Here is a 17,327-nt window from a genome sequence, read left to right as displayed (position 1 = left end):
TCAATCAAATGAGCTAGGAGGTCAAATACAAAGCAATTAGCTGGCGTAAATTAGAACTGCCTTGTGATAATCTGGCAAAGCATAGTGGGAACCATCTAAAAGAGAGATTGATTCAGCCTGGGAGAGCAGGAGAGTCTGTACCAGGAATATAACTTTTTTGTGGTTTTACTTTTAAAGTTTTATTTTTATTTATGCATACAACAACTGAGGTGTAGACCAGAGGTGTCGGGGGTGAGAGGATTCACCAGAGACCAAATAGGGAGCAGAACAGGCAGACGACAGAAATATACTGCTGAGGGGAGCAGCAGGTGAGACTGGAGAGGTCTGCTATGCCATGTGGGTCACCTCCCTGGCTGGGGTTGAACTCATGCAGCTGTGGCTGTCGATAGCTTGATAGCGCTGAGACATTAACCCCTGCTCACCAGGCAGGCCCCAAGAATAAAACTTTTAAGACAGATTGAAGAAAAGAGTTCCCTGGGGCATGGAAAGGTGGAGGAGCGTTGTCCTGTAGTGTGACTGAAGCTGTGTAAGAAAGAAGATGTGTGACATGTACAGCTGGCAAAGGCACACCTAGTTGATTTTTTTCCTTTGGTTGGCAGTTCATATTGTGGATATATAATTCTTAGTTTTTACTCTAACTTTCTAGTTCCTCTTTTAAAGTCCTTTGAAATGTTTGGTTAAAAATGATTTCTTAGGGATAATTGGTCTGGCTTGTCATACAGGTAATTTAAAGACATGAGTTTTATTTTTATGGTTTCATGGAAGTTGTGACATCTATTTTTCAAATAGGAACATCTTAGTTATATAGTGTATAAAAAGATCAGTTGTTTTGTTATATGTTATGTATTTCACATTTATTGTACAGATGACTAGAATCTGAAAAGATGTTTCCTTTTTTCGATTTCAGCTTTTTGCATAAAGCTCCCTATGAGTTGCTTAGCAAGTGCTAAGGTATGAATGTTTGTGACCTTCAGAATTCATATTCTGAAACCTTACCTCTAAGGTGATGCTATTAGGCAGTGAGTGGGGTCTTTGGAAAGTGAATAGGTCATAAGAACAGATAAGGATTAGTGCCCTTATAAAAGGGCTCCAGAGAGCTCCTTTGCCCCTTCCCACCATGGGAGGATACAGAGGCAGCCTCTGTCCTAGAAGGGACCCCGACCCATCTCCGAATCATGAGCAGTAAATTCCTGTCGTTCATAAGCCATGTCATCTGTGGGATTTTTAACTGCAACCTGAACAGACAGCAGGATTTATATACATTATTATACATATGTGGACAATAACATTTATATCTATAGATATCTAGAAGTTATTTATTCTGGACATGAGTTCTTTGCCAGATACATGCTTGATGTTCTGAAATTTCACATGTAATATTTGCCTTAGAGCCTTAGAGGTTTTATTTTTTTGTTGTTTTATTTTTTGCTTAGCGTCTTCAAAGACTAAATTTATTTTTAAGTTTTTTTTTTAGATTTATTTATTTATTTATACAAGCACTAGGTATAGTCAGAAGTGCGGGAGGGTGAGAGAATTCACCAGAGCCAGAGTGGAGAGCAGAGCAGGCAGACACTGCAGAGGGGAGCAGCGGGCGGCAGGAGAGGTCTGCGCGCCATGTGGGACCCTCGCCTGGTGGTCAGGGATCAAACTGGCGCTGCAGAGGCTGCGGGCAGCTTTGCATCCCAGTGCTCAACCGCTGCGCCACCGGGGAGGCCCCTAAATTTATTTTTTTAAAAGATTTATTTATGCATACAAAAACTACGGTACAGGCCAGAGGTGTGGGGGGGTGAGAGGATTTACCAGAGACAGAGTGGGAAACAGAACAGGCAGATTGACTAAAGTACACTGCTGAGGGGAGCAGTGGGTGAGTCAGGAGAGGTCTGCTGCGCCATGTGCATATCTCCCTGGCCGGGAATCGAACTCATGCTGCAGTGGCTGCAGATTGATTCATAGGTTGCGTCTTATCCCTTGCGCCACCAGGGAGGCCCCAAAGTCTGAATTTAAAACAGGAAAGAATGAATTGACTTATAGTATAAAGGTCAAAAAATTAAATGATGGCTGCTTATGTCATTGTCTTGCTTTGTCAAGCCTGTCTTGTAAAGGTTATACTGGAGGAATTTTTCCATGTGTCTTTTTATAATTTAGGGACAACCTTTCAGTAATATAAAATACATTGTTTTTATGGTATTGTTTATTTCTATAAGCGATGGAGTTCAAAGGCATTTTTCTCCCTGTTCTTTTTTTAAGTGAAAATTTTTTGTATCTAGAGGGAAAAAATACAACATAATAATTGCATTTTTAAAGCACATATAATATGGGTCAAATGCTATACCAAGCACTTTATTTCTATTACCTCATTCTAAGAAAATCCTTGAGAAGTGGTAATTATTATTTCCATTATATAAATGAAGAAGCAGGTTCAGTGAAGCTTAGTAATTTGATTCTAATCACTCAGCCAGTAATTATAGAAGCAGGATTTATAAAACTGACTCCAAAACTGTTCTGTTCTTTTTCTTCCTTCTGTTTTCCTATCTGTTCCACTACCTACTTCCAACCTGCCTGTCCTTGAACTTAAATAAAAATTTCTTTATATAGACATGCGCTCATGTAATTCCTGTAAACACGTAAGTGTAGTTATATATTTTTGTTTTCAAGGGTGATTTCTTCCTCAGCCATTATTCTGTAGGTGGGCATTTACTTTGTTTCTGATTTTTATTTTATTTTATTTTTTTATTTTATTTTTTTATTTATTTATTTGTTTGTCTGTCTGTTTGTTTTTGTTTTTATACATGCACTGGGTCCAGTCAGAAGCGCGGGAGGGTGAGAGAATTCACCAGAGCCAGAGCAGGGAGCAGAGCAGGCAGAAGGACTGAAGTACACTGCTGAGGGGAGCAGTGGGCGGCAGGAGAGGTCTGAGCGCCATGTGGGACCCTCCTCCGGTGGCCGGGGAGCTGCCGGGGATCGAACCGGCGCCACAGAGGCCGCGGGCAGCTTCGCAACCCACCGGGGAGGCCCTGTTTCTGATTTTTAACCTCTAGTGTTTGACTAAACATCCTTACACATGTTTTAAATCTCGTACTTCGGTGGCATAGAATCTGTCTTCAGTGTGATTGCTGGATCAAAGAGTAATTTCTTTCTTAAACTGATTATTTAATTTTCAATTTTAATTTGGTCACATCCACTTTTCTTCTTCAAAAGGCTGTAACAGTTCACATTTCCGCTGGCAGTGTGGCAAAGTACCTGTTGACTTATATCCCAGACAGCACTAAACACACTGTTAATGTTGCTGTCCGTGCCTGGAGTGCAACCGTATCCTCAGTGCGCAGTTCCTGTCTGGTGTCCTCCTGTGAATTACCTCTTCACATACCGTTCGTGTTTTTCTATAAGTCTTTCTAACATGTCAGTTTTTAGGGCACTCTCTCTAGATCATGTATATTAGTCCTTTTTATCTTATTTATAAATGTCTTTCTAAAATGTGAATTTTATTGACTTTATAGTTTCATGGCATACAAAGTGTTCTCAGTTTTTATGTAGAAAATTGTATAAAAGTCTCTCCAACCTCTAAATTTTGTAAATGTGGTCTCCCAGATTTTCTTGCAACATTTTTATTATATGTGTTATATTTTATGTCTTTAATCCATCTGGAATTTATTTTTGTACATGTCATGAGACGGCAGTTCAATTTTACTTTCTCCCAGATGGATAAGCAGTTGTGCTACTCCTAATTTCTTACTAAATAGAACTACCATCTTTGTTATTTCTCCTATTCTCATGTATACTGGGGTTAATTTCTAGATTGTTTTGTTTATTAATCTGTTAGTTATGTTCTGATAGCTGGTGAAGCAAGGCTTTTTTCAGTTCCCTCTTTCATGATTTTCTTATCCTTGAGTATTTAATCTTCCATACATACCTTAAAATCATTTTCTCCAATCTTTTTTAATAGTTCTTTAAGTTCTATAAGCATTCTAATTTTAATGGTATTTAATTTATTTGCATAATAATTAGGGTATAAGCTACATTGTTATATATTCATAGCTAGGAATACTGTGTGTGTGTGTGTGTGTGTGTGTGTGTGTGTGTGAGAGAGAGAGAGAGAGAGAGAGAGAGAGAGAGAGAGAGAGAGAGGGTGGAGAGAACTGGGGGGTAGCTCAGAGGTACTTGGAGTAAGAGGATTCACCAGAAACAGAGTGGGGAGCAAAATGGGCAGATTTACTGAAATATACTGCTAAGGGGAGAGTGGGCGAGACAGCAGAGGTCTGCTGTGCCCTATGTGAGTTAGCTCCCTGGCTAACTCAGGCCACATGGTGATAATGCTGAGACTTACTAACCCCTAGGCCACCAGGGAGGCCCCTCTTATTTTATGACTTTTGAGTTACCTTCATATATGTCTTGTGTTCAGTTTATTCTAAAAGTTGTTATTTTTGCCTGCAAATTGCCTATTGTTTTCTGATTTCCATTATTTAAATGCTAATTGCTACAGTAAAGAAAAGACAGATTTTTTTTTAAATTATCCATCTACCATTTGATATTTTGAATTATCCCTTAATTTTATGCTAGCATATTATAGAAATTTCAGGTGTACAGTGAAATTAGCAGGAGAAATTTTTATTTCTTTTTTCCAGGCTACTAATTTTTCTTGGGTTTGTTCTTACATTTGTTGGCAGCATCAAGATGGTGTTAAGTGATGATGGTGATAACTAGCTTTCCTATCTAGTTCTTGATTTGTAACTAAAATGGTTTTAGTTTTTCATTCTTTTTTGAAAGTGTGCTTTTTTTAATAAATAATTTTTATTTCAGTGATTTTTTTTTTCCTCTCACTTTGAGTTTTTATTAGGAATATCTGGCTGACTTTTATTAAGAGCTTTTTCAATACTCAGTGAATATGATTTTCTCTAAGCTGTTGTTAGAGTATATATGTAAGATAATAACATGTGATAGACATCTTGGAGTGAACTACCCTTGGCTTCATGGAATGAGTTTCTATAACCAAGCATTCCCAGATTCTTTTTTTCGCCATTTCTGGTCTTTGACCAAGAGCTTCTCAAACATGGTCTCTAGATGGAAATTGTGAGACAGGCACAGGGAGAGAAGTTAATTGAGTAATCCACAGGGACTCTCCTAGTGTCTCTTACTCCTAGTTATAAGGCTTACAGCTGTATGGGTCTGATAAGTCAGAAAAATTAGAGAATGAGGGGAACAGTAGGTACTTTCTGGTCTCAGCTTTCAGAATCATTCTTTGGCCCTTTTTTTTGGGTTACTTTTCACTTTTTATGTCAATAACTCTGTTCCTTTTATTCACTGCTTAGCAGCAAAATTTTACATCAAAACTGTTGCACAACAGAAGCTTTAATGAGAAAATAATGAAATAGCAACATATTCTAATGTTTCTCTGATCTGGAAAAAATAATTAAATATCTAATAATTTCAACATTAGGCAGATTTTTTTAAAGATTTATTTTTTTTATTTATGCATACAAGAACTGTAGGTTAGAGGTGCAGGGGGTGAGAGGATCCACCAGAGACCCAGTAGGGAGGAGAACAGACAGATGGATTGAAATACAATGCTGAGGGGAGCAGCGGGTGAGACTGGAGAGGTCTGTTGCGCCATGTGGGTAGCTCCCTGGCTGGGGATGGAACTCATGACACAGAGGCTGTGGATAGCTTCATAGTGCTGAGACTTAACCCCTTGCACCACCAGGGAGGCCCTAAGCAGACTTTTAATTAAAAATCTTTCTCAGATAAATTTGGTAACAGTCAGGAATTCAGTATTTAATCACCCGCCTGTGGATACCAAACCAAGAAAGGTGTCAGTTTAGCAAAAAGCACTGACCATGAAGTTAGGAAATCTATATACAGGTTTTAGCTCTGCCGCTCTCTGATGTGAACTTAAATGAGGCTCTGCATCGGTGATCATTCTTTTCCTCTTCTGAAATGAGAAATGAAGTTGCTGAAGTAAATGGCTTTAACATTCTGAAAATTAAGTAATGTGTTTAAGTTCTGCCCCTCCCCCTGATGATTCTACTGTTTAACAACTGAGACCTCTTGCTATTTAATTCCACAAGAATGTAGGTTGTGAGCAGTTTCTGCTATAGACTGAATGTTTGTGTCCCTACAAAATTAAAATTAAAATCGTAACCACCCAATGTGAAGGCATCTGTAGGTAGGGCATTGATTAAGTCAAGAGAGGGTGTCACCTTTATGAATGAGGTTAGTGGACTTATAAAAAAAGTCCTTCCCACCATGTGAGGATATAGTGAAAGATGACTCCAGAACTCTGAGAAGAAATCTCTTGTTTTATAAATCATTTTAACTATGTGGTTTTTGTTTTAGCAACCCTAACAAAGAAAAGCTTCCGTCTAATTGTTGGTTGTGAAAGTAATTTTGAGTCCCCATGTCCCATATCTATAAAGTCACATCCCCTGTAGCGAGTTTCTGAAGTCAGATAGCCCCAGGGGCTCTGAAGGTTTCCTGAATTATAAAAACTGGAAACCACAATCAGCTTAATCATTAAAATTGCTGTTTGCCTTTGTGTATTAAGCACAATGCTTCATATCTTAAAAGGTAATTAATTGAATTCTGATTATTGCTTACAATGAGAAAGCATTTGTATGAAACAAAAAAAAAGAGAAAGAAAGTTGGATCATGTCACATGTCTCCTTCCCCCAGGTGTGCAGAACTCCCAGAATACTTACAAAGGCCAACATTTGTTTATTTTTCTTGTACTCTGCTGGATATGTGGAACTTTTTTCAGAACGAATTGAGAATCCTAAGACACCTTAGGACGAAAGAATACACACTTTCTAATTATCCAAAAATTGTCATAATTTATGACATTATCAAAAGAGCCCCAAATAATCCCAGTTTGCATTGTCTTAAGTAGGCAAAGACAAGGCTGTGTGTTCTGAGACACAAAGGTGAATTTGTATATGAAACTTCCTGTAATTTTCCAACTTGGGTGGAAGTGGGTACATTTACTTTTCATCTTTTGTTTGTATAATTGTGTGCTGCTTCTCAGAAACTAGAAACAAGAAATGGCATCTCAGAACTATAGGATGGTGTCAAGTATGGGAACAATGAAATTCCTCTTAGCTCTGTGTGCTATTTCTGCCATATACAGAAAGTATGGGATTTTCTTTATTTTTCTCTTGAAAAGGGGCTCTCTCAGTTTGCTTGTCATTTTGGTCATTTCTTCGATACTGGCCAGTATCTGGGGAATCATAAGAGAAAATAATGCTGAATATTTAGTCTTACAGCTAGAACTTCTCTTGCAGCTGAATTATGATACCCCAGATGCCTTGCACTGTTAATTTACTTTTACTCTTTGACATTGCTCTTTGTTCCTTAGAAAATGCTACAAGAAAATGGGAGTTTTTCACCATTACCCTTCTCGCAGCGTGTTTCAGGCTGGCATTCTGTCCTGGTTACTACCCTTTATCCTGTCTCATTTCTGCTCCTCTACTAAAAGGGGGATTCCAGACAGACGAGAGGAACAACTTTTAGATGCTATACTGCAGGCATATTAAGTTATTCCCCCACCGTGCAGTCTGGAAATCAGGGAGCACTTCTCTGGCGCTGCATTCTAATGAGCTGCTGAAGATGCCAGAGTGTGTGCGTGCACTGGCGTTTCTTTCCCCTCCTCCCTTTCTTCCTTTTTCCAAGCCCCCTCTTTTCCCTATTTCCCCTCCTACTCCTTTATCCCCTCCCTCTGTGTCTCAGTTCTGCAGTAAACGGGGCTGAGGCACATTCCTGCTTTGCAAGGCTTTCTGTTGAGGATGTTTTGTGGCTTTTGTTTGGATTGCAGCATGCAGAATTACAGGTAACATTGAAATTGGGCTAGACAGATAAATTCTGTTGTAATGTTTTCAAAGAGGCAAAATATTAAATTAGAATCAGAAAATAAGTTATCTCAGTTAATTTTGTTAGTAGTAGTAATTATAGTCAAATGTTTTCAGAAATGCAACAGCAGATTCTTTTTCTCCCCCAAAAGGCTCAAATGAAAGGGAGCGGGAATAGACTGAGCTGATTGCGATTGATTTTGTTTTATGTTTATTGTGAAAGCTTGATGTTGTGGCGGGTGCCTCTGTAGAGTAAGGACCAGTGTGTGGGGTGCTCCTGGGGGTAGCTATGAATAGTTCTGTTGGGTGCAATGGGATGGAGTAGGAGGGGTGGTACCAGCCTGAGCTAGCCAGGGTCTTTGATTAGGGCATTGGATGCAAAATGTAAAATGCTCTCTCCTTTTCTTCTATCAGCTGTTCAGAGGAGACTCATTACAACTCCTGCTGAAGCTCCTAATCTTCCTCCCTTCTCTTCTGCCCCTAATCCTTATCCTCATTGGCCTGAAGACATTGTACCCAGAGTTTGCCTTAACCCCCTGGTGCTATGTGTATGGTAAACCTGGTACTGTGGCCTCATCTGGGACTGGCCAGACAACTGCTGCTGGCTCTCCCTATTCCAAGGAGGATTTAAAGGGGAATTGCACTACAGGCAATGCACCAGAGCAGCAGCTTCAGGAGCTTGGGGACTAAGGCTTCTCTGGCATTACCACACACACACAAAGCTGACCGCAATGACAGCCGCTGCTCCTTTGAACTGTTGGTAGCAGCCAAGCGGCAGCATGAAGTGAGAGATCACTCCTGAGCTCAAGATGAACTCCACCTTGGATGGTAATCAGAGCAGCCACCCTTTTTGCCTCTTGGCATTTGACTATTTGGAAACTGTCAATTTTTGCCTTTTGGAAGTGTTGATTATTGTTTTTCTAACTGTATTGATCATTTCTGGCAACATCATTGTGATTTTTGTGTTCCACTGTGCACCTTTGTTAAATCACCACACTACAAGTTATTTTATCCAGACTATGGCCTATGCTGACCTCTTGGTGGGGGTCAGCTGCCTGGTCCCTTCTTTGTCACTCCTCCACTACCCACTTCCAGTAGAGGAGTCTTTGACTTGTCAGGCTTTTGGCTTTGTAGTATCAGTTCTGAAGAGTGTCTCCATGGCCTCTCTGGCCTGTATCAGCATCGATAGATACATCGCCGTCACTAAACCTTTAACCTATAACACTCTGGTCACACCCTGGAGACTGCGCCTGTGTATTTTCCTGATTTGGCTATACTCCACCCTGGTCTTCCTACCTTCCTTTTTCTACTGGGGCAAGCCTGGATATCATGGAGATGTGTTTCAGTGGTGTGCTGAGTCCTGGCACACCAACCCCTACTTCACCCTGTTCATCGTGATGATGTTGTATGCCCCGGCCGCCCTTATTGTGTGCTTCACCTATTTCAACATCTTCCGCATCTGCCAACAACATACAAAGGAAATCAGCGAAAGGCAAGCCCGCTTCGGCAGCCAGAGTGGGGAGACTGGGGAGGTGCAGGCCTGTCCCGATAAGCGTTATGCCATGGTCCTGTTCCGAATTACTAGTGTATTTTACATCCTCTGGTTGCCGTACATCATCTATTTCTTATTGGAGAGCTCCACTGGCCACAGCAACCGCTTTGCATCCTTCTTGACCACCTGGCTTGCTATTAGTAACAGTTTCTGCAACTGTGTCATTTATAGTCTCTCCAACAGTGTCTTCCAAAGGGGACTGAAACACCTCTCAGGGGCCATGTGTACTTCCTGTGCAAGTGAGACCATAGGCAAAGATCCTTACACAGTTAGGAGCAAAGGCAACCTTAACGGATGCCACATCTGAAGGGGTTCAGATATTGGGTCACTGTCTGTCATGTGATCCAATGTGTCTTCTTATCTCTTTGTATTCCCAGGTCAGTAGGAAATCTGGGACAAAATAATTTGAATGCAAGCAATAGCAAACAAATGATCCATCCAAAATGTCTTCTAAGTTTGCAGAAATGATTTTCTGAAAAGTGCTTTTAAGTCAGAAGTATCAGGACCATGAAGATAAATTGCTCTTGGTTCAAATTTTTGTAATGTCATGGAAATGACTACAGTTCTCACATTTAAAATGAATAAAGCCATATCTAACACCTCTCTCCAGCTGGCATGACAGAACCTGGGTGTGAAGACCGTCAGCGTTTTTAAAAGTCATAGTTTTCTTGACATTTTTCTGGGTTCTTTCCAGCTGTTTGGGCTTCATGTGCAATTGATTTAACAGGAAATATTCAAATATGCAGTGAATTAACAGGGTTATAAAATCGTGTGTGTGCCAAAGTTAACTACACTGAAAGTTTTAACACTGTCATTTAGAAAGCCAAATGTTTTATGTCTTATTCTCTTGAGAGAATTCTCTACAGTGAATAATGTGAACACTTAAACATTAATTTTAAAACTTTGCAATGAAGCAAAAGTGCAGCAAAACTATGAAAAACTGGGCTACTTTTTGTGCTATGCTTCACAGAGATCTAAAGAAATGTGTACATAAGAAGTGCTTGTGTTGCAGTAATTTTGCCTTTGTATGTGTATATTTAGAGTATTTGAACTAGATTTCTCTTTTACAGCAAAATGTGTTTTAATAAGCTTAAAATAATCATAATATTGGCTGCCATTTTTATAGTGATGAAATTATGTAAAAGTATGTCATTAGTCTTTCCTGTTCTTTTTATCCAAAGACTTTTGAAATATTAGAATATCAGGGAGAAAGGTGTTCTAAGGAACTAAGTCAGAAAATATACCATACCTTTAGTTAAATTTTTAAAAAGCAGGGGGCTAATTGAGATGTTCTTTTTGTGTTTTACAGAATCAAGTAATAAAGTAGCTAATAATTTTTAAAAACATTAGTTATTGTTAAGGGATTCAGACTGGCATGAGGAAGGGAGAAAATCTGATAATTTGATCTCTTATTACTTTTCTCTTTCTGGAAAAGAATTTTGTGGAATACAGTTCTTTCCTTATTGTTTGGTGGTGGTTTGTTTTTTCTTTAAGCCACAGGTCTAGCAAAATCTATAGGAATTTATTATTGTTATTCTATAGAATTACGAACTGATAACACTGTGTGTTTGAGTGTAGTCGTGATGTTTTGTTCTTAAAAGTAATTATCTTTAGGGCAAGAGATTTATTTTTCTAAAGGAAGGAAGCTTTCTCAGCAGCTCCAGGCAGGAGAGTATTTCCTCTGCTATTCTACTGGTTTTAATGTTTTGGATGTCTTCAGGGGACTGACTTGATCTCTGCCTTCAGCTTGGTGTTGTAATCTGAATTTGACACTGGTGTTCAGGGAGATGGGAGAGGCCAAAGGACGCGAGCAGGTCGATTTTTGAATCCCAGAAAGGACTTGGATATTTATAAAACAGGCAGTTATGCTTCGGTTTTACATCATAATATTGGAAAACCTCCTCCCCCATTTTAAAATAAAGGGCAGCATTCTTAAGATTTTAGGCTTTAAGATACTGATTTCATTTAAACCTCAGATGTCTTCTACTTAAATTTGTTTTTAAGTACGCGTTGTATAAACATTTCAACCTCAGGTTCTACGTTCTTTCCCAAAACATGTTTGCTCTTATATTTAGTATTAGAAGATTTAATTCTAAGCTGCTTCAAAATTTAGAGTTCATTGCAATGCAACTTACATTAGCAATGACTCTGTTGAATTGCTTTCTCAAGTGGAAAGCCTTTTCTGTTGGATTCTGAAAAATAGATGTACACATTTCCCCTTTATTGAAGTGGCATACATCTTAAAAAACAGTATTTCCTTTATTATCGTGTATGTTGAAGAGTGTAACCTATTCAAATCTGTATGGTACGCTTGTGAATTTTTAGCTCAACAGACAGAGGAATCTTAAATACTTCATTTTTTATAAGGAACTGGTGTTAAATCCATGGATTTTACTTTGGGAGAGGGGCTGAGCCCTTTTAATATTTTCCTGAAATAGCAATGGAAAATAGAAAATAAGTTTAATTTTCTAGAAATGGCTGTTAAGCTGGTCTTTTAATGACTGGAAAGATTCAACTTTTAATAAGTGCTTTTGTTAATAGATTTTTGTCCTAATGCTAGATTCAGATGATATAAGAATCTCTATGTCTCAGTCTAAAACTAAAGTAGAAACTAAGTAGATGTAGTCATTTTAGAGAAAAACATCCCCTCCCTTAATATCACTGTCTTTCCAGTTTATCTTGCTTCATTGGAGTATATAAACTGTTTCTCCCAGGTACAAATTCTGTTCTCACGTTCACTGCTTTTTTATTTTTATTTCCAGTGTGGGTGCATGTTGGAAATAATTCTCTAACCTTCAGAGATGGGGGAGATGTTTCTATATGATCCATTTGGAGAGCTGTGTTTAAGCAACCTTTTCATGCTGGCATATTTAATGCAACATTTGTTGATATTTGGTTTAAATACCAGTCTGACTAGAATGAGGAAAAAAAGTATATTTTTAGTATCAGTTACCTTGGGCTTTTGCAAGACAGTGCATTTAACTTTATATGGCATACAATCAGAGGAAGAAGAACCTTTGAGAAGTTTTGTTGAAATTATTTAATAGTGGGCCTCCCTGGTGGCGCAGGGCTTTAAGTCTCAGCGCTATCAAGCTATTGCCAACCACTGTGGCCTGAGTTCAATCCCCGGCCAGGAAGGTCACCCACATGGCTCAGCAGACCTATCTCACCCGCTGCTCCCCTCAGCAGTGTATTTCAGTAGCTCTGCCTGTTCTGCTCCCCACTTTGTCTCTGGTGAATCCTCTCACCCCTCACACCTCTGGCCTACACCTCAGTTCTTATATGCATGAATAAATAAAAATAAATCTTAAAAAAAAAGAAATTATTTAATAGTGAATTTTAAAGTAAGAGTATACTAATCATATTTGTAAATTATTTGTGTGTTTTTATACAGTGATTTCAGTGAGGGTATGTTTTTTTTCCTCTTAGAGTGGAAAAGCAATTATAAAAGGACAAGTGTACCTCCACTTTAATGAAAGAACAACCCCCCCACCAGAATGAGTGTTTTGATTTTGATGAGCCTATTGGCTCTTAACCTAAATTCCATTTGGAAAGGGTTTTCTTTAAGCTTTATTGCTAGTTAATCCTTTTTTGAACCTTTTATAATGGCTTTTCCTTTTTACTTGAATAATAATTTCAGTGTTTTAAGGATTGGGAAAACTTGAATTTTTGTACCATAAATGCATTGTTCACATTTTTAAACTTGAAAATGAAGCAACAGGGTTACAGGCTCCCAGATAGTGGAGTGGGTTCTGGGAGAGGTTCCTCAGCTTTTCAGGTTTGAATGAAAAATCTGCACAACTTTTTAGGAAATATTTTAATTTCACTGTGTTTTTGTATTATTAAAAAATTGTGAAATAAATTATTGGCAAACCAGAATTCATTGTATATGAACAGATTTGCGGATGCTTAAAGGAATAGAGAATCATGGTCACTATGAGACTTGTTTAAAGTCTTCATAAATCATTCAGTGTATTGATTTTTGCATAGTTTCTCTGTTTCAAGAAAAACCAAATCTTTTCTATTAAATGTACATGTTATTGATATATTTGTAACATATTAATCTGGGGATACTCTAGACATGTCTCAAGGCTCTAAATTAGCTGCTTGACTTTCCTCAAAATTTAGGGGAGAGGGTATCAGGAAATGATTAAAATGATGTTTAAATTGCAAATCAGAAATTTAGGTTTCTGTTACTAATTAACTAGTAAGGGCAAGTAACTTCTCTAAATGCTTAATTCTTCTATAAAAGGAGACTACCAGCCCTTTTTCCTTCTTAGGGGATTGAATTAGATAACAGATGTAAAAGTTCTTTTCTGTTGACTGTTAACATTCTGTCTTATTACCCTACCCACCTTGTACAACGAAGATACTGGCTCTACTATTGTATCTGCCATGGTTTTACCTCTCAGGAAGTCATACATAATGATGTGACCTTATCCCACATTCAGATCTTTGCAGCTCAATGCCGGGTGGCAATTTCATGCTACTGAGCAGTCCCAAATTTGAGAAAAGAGGCATGATAAAGCCTCACCTTTCTAAAACGACAGTAAAACGTAAGTTGTTCATTTTAACTGCTTTACTTGCATCCCATACTTGTCTGCAAACTCTGAAGACAGGGACAGGATCTCTTCATATCTTTATCTCAAGAATCTAACACTGGCTTAGAGCAGAAGTTTTACAGACTGAATGAATGAATGATCCTTTCTAAGGAAAGAGGAGTGACAGACTAGTTTGATTAAATCGTTCTACCTCTCTGTTTCTGCTTTGTCTCCCATTTATTTAGTCTTGAGCAGTTTTCTAACTCCATCTTCCTTTCTTTTAACATGCTCTGTATTTGAGGGTGTGGGGAATTGCATTTATGTAATAGCAGTGGTTTTTAGGGAAAGTTTAAGATGTAATGATGAAGCACTTATACTGCTCGCCCTGCTGTATATCAGACAGTGGGGTTAGCTGGCTTCAGAGAGGGCTGGAGAGAAGGATCACGATATTCCTTTCTTTTTTTTTCTTTTTTTTTTTAAATTTTTTTTTTTTTATATAGAGGCATGTTTTCTTTCTTTCTTTATTTGTTTGTTTTTGTTTATACATGCACTGGGTACAGTCAGAAGCGCGGGAGGGTGAGAGAATTCACCAGAGCCAGAGCGGAGAACAGAGCAGGCAGAAGGACCAAAGTACACTGCTGAGGGGAGCAGCGGGCGGCAGGAGAGGTCTGCGCGCCATGTGGGACCCTCCTCCGGTGGCCGGGGAGCAGCCGGGGATCGAACCGGCGCCGCAGAGGCCGCGGGCAGCTTCGCAACCCAGCGCTCAACCGCTGCACCACTTGGGAGGCCCACGATATTCCTTTCTTGTAGAACTTTGTCGTTTTTAGGTGTTTCATATGGAAAAATTCTGTGACTGTCTTTTCTGAAACCTCATAGAGTGATGGCTGGAGGAATTTGCCAAGGCCAAGTGGTGGGATGGTTGGTATTGTGGATCTTTTTCTTGGGGTGAGCTCTCATGATGCCAGTGTACAACATCATAGTGTCAGTTTATTAGTTTAAAATAAGAAATAGATGTTAGGGCCTCCCCGGTGGCGCAGCGGTTGAGCGCTGGGTTGCAAAGCTGACCGCAGTCTCCGCAGCGCCGGTTCGATCCCCGGCTGCTCCCCGGCCACCAGAGGAGGGTCCCACATGGCGCGCAGACCTCTCCTGCCGCCCGCTGCTCCCCTCAGCAGTGTACTTCGGTCCTTCTGCCTGCTCTGCTCCCCGCTCTGGCTCTGGTGAATTCTCTCACCCTCCCGCGCTTCTGACTGTACCCAGTGCTTGTATAAATAAATTAATTAATTAATTTAAAAAAAGTCATTAAAAAAAAATAGAAATAGATGTTAGAAATAGGGAGTAGCCTTTCCTTATTGGCAGATCTTCATGGGAAGTCAAACCTTATTCAGAATATTCCTTGGCGAAGGTGTAATCTTGGGAAGGATATGGTTCTATAATGTAAACCATTACTGGTACTAGATGAAGACCAGTGCTCCATCTCCACAATCAGAAAACCTGGCCATTGGGATCATAATAAAAGTTGAAATCATCCCTGCTTCAGCACTCATCAGCTTGCCTTCTAATTGACATATTATTTCTATAGTTAAGTTGATTTTTGTTATTTCTTTTAGTAAAAACCTTGTCTGAGTAGTTTTCCAAGTCTGATATTCATTCTTTTTCTTCATGGGGTGACTTTGTAATACTGATCTTACCTTTTACCATAAAATATATTGTCTTATGATTTAATAATCAAAGGATGACCTTATTCTTTTATGTTTGGGAAATGACTTACAATTTTCATGTAATGTCTGTATACATGTCTAGTTGGAAAAACAGCAGACATGAAAATACCTGTAAAAATTAACAGTACCAGTCAGTTTACATGGAAACATTGAATATATTGAATATCAAATCTTGTCTAACAAAGGAGAAAGACATTTGAGAGCCATCATTTGATCTGATTCTTATACAGCAGGAAACCAGTCCAGTGGCCATCCATCTATTTATGATAATATCCAGACTTCCTACTCATTCATTCTGCTTTCCTATTATGCCATGCTACTTTTGCAGAGGAATTAGAGCCACTGAGTCTGGCTTCACTGAGCCAGACTCTGAATTAATAAGATTTAAATAGACTGAAATGAGGTCTGTGTGTATGTGTATAATCATAGGTATTAGAAGCATTGTGAGCAACAATATGCTAATTCAAGCTTCGTAAGTTTTAGGAGAATTTTGTCTTATTTAATCCTTCCCACACTGTATGGTGTAGTGACTTGTTAACTCCATTGTACACATGAGGAGACTGAGATGAGAGTTGTCAGAGTCACAGTTCATAAGTAGGAACTCTAGGATTCAAACCCAGGCCTTGTGACTCAAAAGCTTACATTCTTTGTTTAATTCTCACAGAAACCTGTCAGGTAGGGATTTTTATTAACCCTTCTTAACAGGTTAGGAAATTTAAGCTTAGAGAGATTAAGAAACTTTTATCACTATATATAAGCTAACTCCTAGACTTCTGCTAACTATAGCAGAATGAATATAGAATTTCTGTCACTTGACTGAAAAGCCAAGCAAAGGGGTAATACAGATGAACAAAGAGAATTGGAGCAGAGATGATAGATAAATGAAGCCAGCAGAACTTTGGAATATAGAAGAAACCCAGTGGACAAGTGGTAATTGACTCAGCAGAATCCACATAGCTGAATCCTAATGTCAAGTTGCTGGAGGAACAAAAAGCATTTGCCTGTAGAGCCTAGTAAATACTTGAGAATTGGAGTCTGAGCTACTTCTACAGGCAGAGAGTAAGTAATATGAAGCTGGAAGCTGAAGAATTGTTAGAAAGCAGAAAGAAACATTAGCTACAGTCACCCACCCTGCCACATCTCTACCCCACCCCACCCAAGCTAGCCCAGGCAGGCAACTGGTTTTTCACCATCTCTAAAGATGAGAGCTTTACGTTTTGGAGAGGCTGAACCACAAAAACTGGCTGCTTTGTATAACTGAGGATGGGACTAAGGTGCCTTATTGAAAACTTGAGTGTCAAAACAAAGCCTGCATATTAAATAATGGGTCTCATCCCACAGTAGTCCCAGAATGTGTGCAGTCAGACATAAACTTTCTAAGGAGATTCAGAGGAGTCTGGTCTGGGGACTGATGGTGAACGGTCACATTCCCTACTCAGTCAGTTTAAGTTGACATCCATCCGCCAACAAATCCTGCCCCTGCATACAGAGCTTCCAGTTAGGTTTTTACTCTCTTCATATTAACAGCCAGCCCAGGGATCTTTTGAGAAAGATCTCACAGAAAATGCAGAGCCCATAGGAAAAAAAATTCAGAGGAAATTGAAACAATGAAAGTCTAGAAGAAATGTTTTGTTTTTAATCCAATTGTAACTAAGAATAATAAAGAGCTCTTAGATATAAT

At 39.0% G+C, this 17,327-nt stretch overlaps 2 protein-coding genes across 3 annotated transcripts in view; both read left to right on the top strand.

Annotated features, from left to right (window-relative positions):
* The window catches only part of RABGAP1 (RAB GTPase activating protein 1), a 151,262-nt gene that overhangs the window by 83,632 nt on the left and 50,303 nt on the right, over positions 1-17,327 (top strand). The gene's annotated exons all lie outside the window — the stretch shown is intronic.
* GPR21 (G protein-coupled receptor 21) lies at positions 5,337-12,938 on the top strand. Its single transcript, XM_037494406.2, has 2 exons — positions 5,337-7,816; positions 8,250-12,938. Exon 2 carries the CDS (start codon positions 8,645-8,647, stop codon positions 9,692-9,694), a length of 1,050 nt encoding a protein of 349 aa, XP_037350303.1. The 5' UTR covers positions 5,337-7,816; positions 8,250-8,644; the 3' UTR covers positions 9,695-12,938.

The sequence above is a fragment of the Talpa occidentalis genome, unplaced genomic scaffold (assembly GCF_014898055.3).
Source record: "Talpa occidentalis isolate TD23 unplaced genomic scaffold, MPIMG_talOcc4v2.1 talOcc4.7, whole genome shotgun sequence".
Lineage (NCBI taxonomy): Eukaryota > Metazoa > Chordata > Mammalia > Eulipotyphla > Talpidae > Talpa > Talpa occidentalis.
Note: the sequence above shows the minus strand (reverse complement) of the source record. Positions and strands in the feature narration are given on the sequence as shown.